We start from the raw sequence: 10,711 nt of genomic DNA, 5'->3' as shown, positions 1-10,711 counted from the left end.
GACGTCATCAGTGGAGGATGATGTCACAGGTGCACCTTGATGACATCTGGCAACTTTGATGGCAGGCGTGTGAAACAAGGGAAACCTCCTCAGCGTCCGCCCCTGACAAAGATTTCCGCCCTCCTCTGCGCTGTCATCCTCCACTCCACCACACATGACACAGGTAAGAAGGGCCGCTTTGAAAGCCCCTTCAGGACATAGGCCGACTGGCGTCGAGCTCCAATGTGGTCCCGTCCCGATGTCTCCCCTCCCTCGCTAAGGCCTCTGTCCTCCGGTCTCTTCCCTGGCTGGGATCAGCTCCTCTGCGCTCGTGTCAGTCGGTTGTTCCACCTCTCCTAGTTCCACCGCTCTCCCTCCCTGCCTGGCTCGGTTAGGTTAGGGTGTAGGAGGCGCTCGCTCAGTTTGGCCAGGTTTCTGACATCTCCTGGGTCTGCAGGTTGAGTTTGATTAGTTGCGCTCTCCGGGTCAAACGCTGTCGTCTAGAGCGGCTTATTTTCTTTTGGACGAGGCATTCCCATCCGGGTCAGGTACCGCCGCCGTCGTCGAGGGCGGGTCGCGTCGTAACTTAAGCTACTATGCCGAGGTTGTCGGGGGACGCCTACTTCAACTCCGCTCTCCTTTGCGCAGTCTGCGTTCTCTGCGTGTTCTTCAGCGTGCTCTTCCGAGGTGGACGCCCAGGATCTGGCAGAGATGGAAGGTTCCATCGTGGAGAGCAAAAGCAGCTTCTACCACATCCTCAAGCTTCTGGACCGAGGAACCAGCAGTCACGTCTTCAAGTGCAAAAACCTGAACACCGCCAAGGACGTGGCTCTCAAGATCCACAAGAACTACGCGCTGTTTGAAAACGAGGTGGGTTGAGTGGGGGTGGAGGCGCTCCAATTTCCCAGCGCTCTGTCCTTGGCTGGCCGAGCCGTCGGACGGACTGAGAGTCGAATCGGTGGGGACGAGAAGCGCTTTGGTCCGCCGTCCTCGTTGTTCCCGTCTTCCTGGCTACCTTTGTTTCGGGGGCAAATTTGCAAGAAATTCAAATCAGTGGCAACTTTCCGCACTGAACTAGAGCCTGAATCCATTCCAGCCAGCCACACTCCCGATTTTTTTCTCGCAGTCCGACTCCAAAGTACGGCGGCGAGACTCAAGTTTGCGTTGGCACTCTTGGCACCTCCAGAGCTCTTTTTGCTGTCCCCAGATCGAGATGCAAGAGATTGTGAGCGTGCTGGACCCGGACAAGAAGAGCATCGTGGAGTTCATCGAGACCTTCACTTTCAACCGACACCCGTGCCTGGTCTTTGAGCTTCTGGACACCAACTTGTTCAGCATGGTGCTGGATAAGAAATGGAGGACCTTCTCGCCAAACGACATCCGACCCGTGGCCCAACAGGTAGCTAGACGCCAGAGTCCGGCCCATCCGGCCGTAGCCCGCCCGAGGAAGTTGCTAGTAGGCTAACGGCAGCGCGGCGGCTTCCTCCCGCCTGCCCCGTCAACTTGCTCCCTCCCGCCCGTCAAACGTCTGATTTATGTTTAGCTTCTGACAGCTTTTGATGCCCTCAAGACTATCGGGGTGATCCACACGGACCTCAAGTCAGATAACATCATGCTGGTCAACCACAGCGCCATGCCCTTCCGGGTCAAGCTGATTGACTTTGGACTCTCCATCTGCACGGTGGACGCGCCCCTCAGTTACGGCTTGGCCCTGCAGCCCATGGGCAACAGGTCAGTAGAAGAGCGCAGGCGTGGTCCGCATGGGCCAACGACCGACCGACCGACCGCGCTGGCCCCAGAAGGGACGCTGTCGGCAGTGGACGGGACGGGGCACTTGGCCAGGCCTCCCTTGCTTGCCAAGTGGCCCCCCCCCCGTCCGTCCGTCAAGCGTGCGACTGTGCCCCGACCGACAGGGCGCCGGAAGTGGCCCTGGGTCTGCCCTTCTCCGAGGCCATCGACATGTGGTCCCTGGGCTGCGTGCTGTCCTTCTTGTACCTGGGCAACTACCTCTTTTTGGCCAACTCCAACTACAACATGGTAGGTGGCCTTTACAAAAAACACGCTCCTTCTTTGAAGGTCATGTCCGTTACCTTGTCCCATTCCGGGCGGGCGGGCCGGCTGGCCATTTCTGGCCGCTTGAAAGGGATGGGAAAGAAAGAAAACATGGCTCGAGCGCTTGACTCGACCGACGCTATGTCCGCACGCACCGATGGAGTTGCGCCGTGTGTTGGCAGCTGCGGAGCATGATCGAGGTGGTGGGTCGCATTCCCGATCAACTGCTGACTGCCGGCAAAAACACTCACAAGTACTTCAAGAGGAGCGACCGAGACCACGACGGCGATCATCCCAAATGGCGGCTCATGGTAAGGCGGAAGAAATTTCTGTGACGCAGCACGTGTCAGCCTTGACCCGCCCGCCCGCCGTTGGCTCAGTCCCTATTTGGCCCAATTCGGCTCTTGGCCCGGGTGCGGAAGAGACGGCAAAACTCGATTGGATTGTTCAGACGAGGGATCTGCCGTTCCAAAGCGTGGCAAATGCCAATCGGCCGAGGTCACTCAGCCATCCGTCGCTTTGCTTGCAGACCGAGAGGGAGTATCAGGACAAAACTGGAGTTCGTCCCGAGTCTCTGCCGTGGTCCTTCAAGTGTTTGGATGACCTGCTCAAGGTAAGTCTGCCGCGCTAACGTCTAGGCTAATCAGGATGACCGTTTCATTTTCCCTCCAAAAGCCATCGACATTTTTTATTGCTATTCCAGGATGGTGCCACTTTACAATTTCTACAGCTGACATAAGCCATGGGCTTCAGCGCCATGGCCATCACATTTCTTCCGAATGCCCAGTTGTTTTGGGGGCTTTTTTGGCATTCTTTTTGCTGGTTTTTTGTTGTTGTAATTATGCAAACACGCCCTCCCCCACATCAAACATTCTCGAAGACATTTCTCGTTCCTGATAAAAGGACGCGCGAAAATGCTTGTCCCAAAATCAAGCTTTTTTGTTGCCCCAAAGCGGCGCCGGGGCCTTGTTGGCGTCACTCGGCCGGCGGGCAGGCGGGGCAGCAGGCTAACCCGGGTAATGTCGGTCCGCAGCTCAAGCCGGAGGTGAGCGAGCCGCTGGAGTTGGAGGATCGGAAGGCCTTTGTAGACCTCCTCAAGTGTCTTCTCCAGATGGACCCCGAGCGCAGGATCACCCCCGAGGAGGCGCTCGGGCACCCCTTTCTCACTATGAGCCACCTGAGCCAGCACCAGGCCAGCAGCTCCTAGTGAGTCAAAAACAACACAAGCCACGAGCTCGCGCTCCTCAACAGACCAACCACCCACCGGTTGGTTGGTGGGTCGGTGGGTCTGTCCAAGAAGCCACGTCTGTCATTTGGGTCCCCGGCTGGCTTTTTCCTGGCGCCTCTGTTGAGTACCGCTTGCTTCCTGTCCTCTTTCAGCGTGACTGACAGCTTTGAAAAGATGAAGTTCTGTCCAACGAGTACCTTGGAGAAAGAAGAGCCGGAGTGTCGCTCCGTGTCGGGTCAGCCGCTCAAGTCCAGGAACTGGCGTCAAAGGTTTTGCGGTTTCCTCGGCACCAAAAGGACGGACGCTCCCGACGGCCCGCCGAGCTGCGCTTCTGCGGCTGACGAGAGGCCTCCCGATCGGTCCCGTGGAGAGGATGTCACGTCAAAGAGCTGGTGGCGCAAATTGCTTCGGCTCTTCAGGACAGACGATGGCGGCTGCGGCGGCGAGCCCGAGCCGCTTCCTCCGAGCAGACTTCAAAGTCGACCCGGCGGCGCTCCAAAGGTCTCTTCTGAGAAGGCCCGGTGGTATCAAAACTGCCTCTTCTTCCCAATGAATCGGATCGTTCCGGAACCGCGCCGCCTTCCTCTCCGCCGAGGCGAGCCCCCCGTACAGGTCCAGACCTGCCGGGACCAGGACCTCCTCCAACCCGGACCTGAAAAGTTGACGCAAAGCCAGCACGCTCGAGCGGATGACGACAGCTCGCTGCGACTCAACAAATCCAGCCAAATCGACAACGCACCGCGACTCGGCGAGTCGTCGCCGGGAGCCGACGAGAATCCGTCGTCGCGTGTTCGCAAAGACCCGTCGGCGCCAGTCAACTGTGACCAAAGATGTCGAGTTAACCGTGACAAGTCGTCAGGAGTTCAGCGGTCGTCCCGACTTAAGGACGGGTCGGCGCAAGTTACCGAGACCACGGGAGTTGCCACGCCCACGCGAGGCAACAAGTCACGAGTTCAACACGCCATCGCCGCCGCCGCCACCAACAAGCCGATCCGAGCTAAAAACGATAAGTGGTCACGCAAGTTGATGCACGTCAAACACAATGAGTCGTCGCCGGTGAACAAGTTGCCGGTTAAAAAGCACGGCGCGTCACGAGCCCACAAGCCGCCGGTCAAAACCGAGCAGTCGTCGCGAGTTTACAAGTTGCGAGTGCAAACGGACCAGACGGCGCCGCTCAACAAGTGGCGAGTGAAAAACGAGCAGTCGTACCGAGCTAACAGGTTGCGAGTCAACGCCGACAAGTCGTCACCCGCCTACACGTGATAAGAGGACGGTGGCCTGAGCCGCGCCGGGGAGACGTGACCTTTGACCTCTCCCGCAACTGTCTGCCACACAAGATGCTTTCCCAGATGGACTGGATTTGTAGCGCTGCAGCCGTCACCCGCCCGGCGCTTCCCCGGAGAGCGTCCGACAACGAGCCACACAAGTGACACGGCGCTGTCGGTCGGCCCTGCGCCGGGTGGCTGCCGAGCCAAAAGAATAGGCCCGTTTGAAAAACGGATGCCCGTAGAGGATTGACGCCAGCAAACGGAAGGAAATGGAGTGACGCCAGGCGATGAGACGGGCTAGCTCATCGGGAAGCGTGCCGCGCCACGCCGTGAGCAAAGTGTGACAACAGCAGGCTTTGAGTTCAGACTTTAGTGCTTGTGCACAAAACCCTTTTTGTCAAATGCTGCCTGCGTGGCTGCCTGCGTGGCTGCCTGCGTGGCTGCCTGCGTGGCTGCCTGCGTGGCTGCCTGCGTGGCTGCCTGCGTGGCTGCCTGCGTGGCTGCCTGCGTGGCTGCCTGCGTGGCTGCCTGCGTGGCTGCCTGCGTGGCTGCCTGCGTGGCTGCCTGCGTGGCTGCCTGCGTGGCTGCCTGCCTGGCTGCCTGCCTGGCTGCCTGCCTGGCTGCCTGCCTGGCTGCCTGCCTGGCTGCCTGCCTGGCTGCCTGCCTGGCTGCCTGCCTGGCTGCCTGCCTGGCTGCCTGCCTGGCTGCCTGCCTGGCTGCCTGCCTGGCTGGCTGCCTGGCTGGCTGCCTGCGTGGCTGCCTGCGTGGCTGCCTGCGTGGCTGCCTGCGTGGCTGCCTGCGTGGCTGCCTGCGTGGCTGCCTGCGTGGCTGCCTGCGTGGCTGCCTGCGTGGCTGCCTGCGTGGCTGCCTGCGTGGCTGCCTGCGTGGCTGCCTGCGTGGCTGCCTGCGTGGCTGCCTGCGTGGCTGCCTGCGTGGCTGCCTGCGTGGCTGCCTGCGTGGCTGCCTGCGTGGCTGCCTGCGTGGCTGCCTGCGTGGCTGCCTGCGTGGCTGCCTGCGTGGCTGCCTGGCTCCTTTTTTGCCTTTCAGACTAGGATTAGGGTTCCAAACAAGGCTTTCAAACCAGGGTTAGGGTTTCAAACCAGGGTTAGGGTTTCAAAGTAGGGTTTAAAGCTAGGGTTAGGGTTTCAAAGTAGGGCTTAAAAATAGGGTCAGGGTTTTAAAGTGGGGTTTCAAACTAGCGTTAGGGTTTTACACTGGGGTTTCAAACTAGGGTTAGGGTTTCAAAGTAGGGTTAGGGTTTTAACTCTTTGCTGGACAAGGCCATCAACTCTTTGGTGACATTTTTCTATTCTTTTCCTCTAGTTCTCTGGCTTTCCTCTCCGTCCGTCCTTCCACATTTGTGCACATCATCACCTCTTGCCTCAGTAATCCCTTGTTTGTCACATATAATTGGTTCCAATGTAGAGAAAATATACAATCTCCACAAAATACTTTTATGAACCTTTATTGTATTTTTGAACACTTGTATTTTTAAACACTTTTGTAAACATTTAAGTCAAGGTGACTTTCAGATAAAAGACAGAGTAAATATTTTGTTACAATATCAACACAAGACTTTTATGAACCTTTATTGGAATTTTTAATGCTTTTTTTTAACACTTGTTTGTATTTATAAACACTTTTGTAAACATTTTAAAGTCAAACTGATGCCATGCCATGCCATGCCATGCTATGCCGACCCACGCCAGCTAACCTGGTGGAAATGTCCATCTCGGATGTCTTTGTGAATTCTGGTCTGGCTTGCAATCTGAGGCTGTCTCGCTTCCTGATCCGAGTCGCCACCGAGGGAGAAGCGCTTCCTCAAGTGATTCGTTCTTTTTTCAGTTCATATGACTTCAACCAGGAGGTGTCGGTAATGCCCATTGAAGCTGGTGCCACCTCGCCGTAAGTAAAACAAAACGAAGAAGAAAATGACGTCACTTCCCGTTCTCGAACGAGTCGTGAATTGCATTTCCTGTTCACCAACGAACCAATCTGTGAGTGAACGAATCAGTGAGTGAGCGATTCGCATTTCCAGTTCATCGCGAGAACGGATTAGTGAGGGAACAAAGCCGGACTTTCCCGTTCGCGAACGAGGCAATGGGGCAACTACTTTCCTTCCCCCCGTGCATCTACGGATCAGTCAGGGAACGATGGAAGCCAGAATGTCGATTGACCATTTGCCAAGGAAAGAAAGAAGCACTCAGTGAAACACCACTTCTTTTATGCGCGTTTTCTCCAAGCTAACGGCTAACTTGATTGCATGAACGGATGCGCCGTTATGCAACAACGGGGAGATGATGCTTCTCTTTGGGTCATCTTGATTTTAGAACACTTCAAATAACGTGGATGCATATATACGCCTAAATATTGTTATCCAATATATCTATTGCAATTTCACATTGGATTGCTGATTTGACATTTACTTTTAATATTATTAGTATTTTTTTTTTTTTTTTAAATAAACATGTTAAAACTTGTTTGGTGTTTTATTCCTTGTTTTTATATTCGCCAATTAAAACATAAAAAGCAGACATTTGGTTCACTGCTTTATATGACAATATGTATGTGTTTTACGTTGTTATATGAGTTGGTGTCCCCCAAAATAAAAGTCGGCATAACGGATTTTTTTTTCAACCTTTTATTCAAACACATTCGGTATAATAACACCATCAACTACAATCCAACAAATACAAAATCAAAACATCAATGTCGGCATAACGTGTGTCGGCTGCCATAGCAGCAACGCTGTCTGTCACTCACTCGTTAATCTTCGCGAACGAACCTGAAAATGGCGGTGTACCTAATAGAGTGTCCGAGTGACGTCACAGATCAGACAGCCAATCAGGAAGTGGGGGTGAGGGCGGGTGTGGCACTTTTCACTTAAACCAGGGGTGTCGACCTCCAGTCCTTGAGGGGCCGCGTTCCAATATGTTTTCCAAGTGACCCTCGTTAAACGCACCTGCGTGAAAAGATTTTGGTCACTTTCACGTTCCGCAGGAGCTAAAACTTTTCACGCAGGTGCGCTTAACAAGGGAATCACACGGACACTCCATTAGGTACACCGCCATTTTCAAGCGCACCTAATAACAGGTCACTTTATTAGGGAAATATCATGGTCAAAGGTCACAGGTGTCAAGCTCTAGTCCTGGGGGCCGCGTTCCAACATGTTTTCCGAGTGACCCTCGTTAAGCGCACCTGCGTGAAAAGTTTTTGGTCACTTTCACGTTCCGCAGGAGCTAAAACTTTTCACGCAGGTGCGCTTAACGAGGGAGTCACACGGACACTCCATTAGGTACACCGCCATTTTCAAGCGTACCTAATAACAGGCCACTTTATTAGGGAAATATCATGGGCAAAGGTCACAGGTGTCAAGCTCTAGTCCTGGGGGCCACGTTCCAACATGTTTTCCGAGTGACCCTCGTTAAGCGCACCTGCGTGAAAAGTTTTTGGTCACTTTCACGTTCCGCAGGAGCTAAAACTTTTCACGCAGGTGCGCTTAACGAGGGAATCACACGGACACTCCATTAGGTACACCGCCATTTTCAAGCGCACCTAATAACAGGTCACTTTATTAGGGAAATATCATGGTCAAAGGTCACAGGTGTCAAGCTCTAGTCCTGGGGGCCGCGTTCCAACATGTTTTCCGAGTGACCCTCGTTAAGCGCACCTGCGTGAAAAGTTTTTGGTCACTTTCACGTTCCGCAGGAGCTAAAACTTTTCACGCAGGTGCGCTTAACGAGGGAGTCACACGGACACTCCATTAGGTACACCGCCATTTTCAAGCGTACCTAATAACAGGCCACTTTATTAGGGAAATATCATGGGCAAAGGTCACAGGTGTCAAGCTCTAGTCCTGGGGGCCGCGTTCAACATGTTTTCCGAGTGACCCTCGTTAAGCGCACCTGCGTGAAAAGTTTTTGGTCACTTTCACGTTCCGCAGGAGCTAAAACTTTTCACGCAGGTGCGCTTAACGAGGGAGTCACACGGACACTCCATTAGGTACACCGCCATTTTCAAGCGTACCTAATAACAGGCCACTTTATTAGGGAAATATCATGGTCAAAGGTCACAGGTGTCAAGCTCTTGTCCTGGGGGCCGCGTTCCAACATGTTTTCCGAGTGACCCTCGTTAAGCGCACCTGCGTGAAAAGTTTTTGGTCACTTTCACGTTCCGCAGGAGCTAAAACTTTTCACGCAGGTGCACTTAACGAGGGAGTCACACGGACACTCCATTAGGTACGCCGCCATTTTCAGGTGTACCTAATAACAGGCCACTTTATTAGGGAAATATCATGGTCAAAGCTTAACTGAAAGTGAAAAGTGCCACACCCGCCCTCACCCCCACTTTCTGATTGGCTGTTTGATCGGTGACGTCACACGGACACTCCTTTAGGTACGCCGCCATTTTCAGGTGTACCGAATAACAGGCCACTTTATTAGGGAAAAATCATGGCCAAAGCTGAACTGAAAGTGAAAAGTGCCACAGCCGCCCTCACCCCCACCTCCTGATTGGCTGGTTGATCTGCGATGTCACACGGACACTCCATTAGGTACACCACCATTTTTAGGTGTACCTAATAACTTTATGCATTTTTTGAACGTGTCAAGAATGTGTATTTGACTACTTGCTCTTTATTTTGGGGGTCACCAACACATATTACACAACGTAAAACACATTCATATTGTACATATAAAGCAGTTAACCAAATGTCAGATTTTTGTTTTCATGCCCAAAAAAATAAAAACAAGGAATAAAACACCAGACAAGTTTTAACAGGTTTAAATGTTTATTAAAAATAATAATAATAATAATAAAAGCAAATTTCAAACCAGCAATCTAATGTGAAATTGCAGTAGATATATTGGATAACAACATTTAGGCGTATATATGCATCCACGTTATTTGAAGTGTTCTAAAATCAAGATGACCCAAAGAGAAGCATCATCTCCCCGTTGTTGCATAACGGCGCATCCGTTCATGCAATCAAGTTAGCCGTTAGCTTGGAGAAAACGCGCATAAAAGAAGTGGTGTTTCACTGAGTGCTTCTTTCTTTCCTTGGCAAATGGTCAATCGACATTCTGGCTTCCATCGTTCTCTGACTGATCCGTTGATGCACGGGGGGAAGGAAAGCAGTTGCCCCATTGCCTCGTTCGCGAACGGGAAAGTCCGGCCTCGCTCCCTCACTGGTCCGTTCTCGCGATGAACTGGAAATGCAAATCACTCGCTCGCTCACTCACTCACTCACTGACTCGTTGACTCACAGCTCCGTTCAGTTGGTGAACGGGAAATGCAATTCACGACTCGTTCGTGAACGGGAAGTGACGTCATTTTCTTCTTCGTTTTGTTTTACTTCCGGCGAGGTGGCACCAGCTTCAATGGGCATTACCGACACCGACTGGTTGAATTCATATGAACTGAAAAAAGAACGAATCACTTTAGGAAGTGATTCGGTCACTCTCGTTCACTGAAAAGATTCGTTCTTTTGAATCCATCGTTCACTCGCGAGCCAACACTAGAATGAAGTCCAAAAACAACAACAACAACGCGCTCTCTCAGAATACCAGAAATACGCTCGATCTTGTGAGTTTCATTTTTACTTTTGCAAAGTGGAGTTAAGAAGTTGCAGGCGGCAGGCTCTGAGCTGCGGGAGAAGGAGGGGCCCGGCACGGGACGGCAACGCTTGGACCCCGAGACGCAACCGACCGCCACCTGCATGGGGAACATACACGGAACGAACAGTCTGGGCCAGGTCAGCGTGCAGATTCTGAGGAAGAGCCGGAAGCGGTGCGGAAAGCGCATCTGCATGCGCTGCTGGACTTGCACTTGCTGTCACGCGCGCGGTGCGGAAAGCGCATCTGCATGCGCTGCTGTAGTTGCTGTCACGCGAGCGGGCGGCGCTTTTCTCCCACAATTGGCGTGGGCAAAAAGAGTATTCGGCTGACCTCAGTTCAGCCGCAGCGCAATGCCTTGACTTCACCCGGCGCATATTCGCCAAGAGTGGCCTTGCCGCCATGGCGTTAATCGGTCGGTCTCGTGCTTGTCTATGCGTCCTGATGTCGTTGTTGCTGATGTTGCGGTGACGTGAATGCGTCCCCCCCCCCCCACCGGCTTGCGACGATGTCCGACGCCAGCACGCGCTTCTTGGACTGAGCGTCATTGCCGCCGCCGCCGCGCATCTTGT

At 53.3% G+C, this 10,711-nt stretch overlaps 1 protein-coding gene across 1 annotated transcript; it reads left to right on the top strand.

Moving 5' to 3' along the window:
* The first annotated feature begins 122 nt into the window (after positions 1 to 122).
* LOC119120177 (homeodomain-interacting protein kinase 2-like) lies at positions 123 to 5,002 on the top strand. Its single transcript, XM_037246820.1, has 9 exons — positions 123 to 163; positions 628 to 849; positions 1,187 to 1,378; positions 1,523 to 1,710; positions 1,893 to 2,016; positions 2,214 to 2,342; positions 2,561 to 2,644; positions 3,065 to 3,237; positions 3,412 to 5,002. Exons 1-9 carry the CDS (start codon positions 155 to 157, stop codon positions 4,520 to 4,522), a joined length of 2,232 nt encoding a protein of 743 aa, XP_037102715.1. The 5' UTR covers positions 123 to 154; the 3' UTR covers positions 4,523 to 5,002.
* The last annotated feature ends 5,709 nt before the right edge of the window (positions 5,003 to 10,711 follow it).

The sequence above is a fragment of the Syngnathus acus genome, chromosome 3 (genome assembly GCF_901709675.1).
Source record: "Syngnathus acus chromosome 3, fSynAcu1.2, whole genome shotgun sequence".
In the NCBI taxonomy this organism is placed as follows: domain Eukaryota; kingdom Metazoa; phylum Chordata; class Actinopteri; order Syngnathiformes; family Syngnathidae; genus Syngnathus; species Syngnathus acus.
The sequence above is the reverse complement of the archived record's forward strand: the minus strand, read 5'-3'. Positions and strand labels throughout refer to the sequence as shown.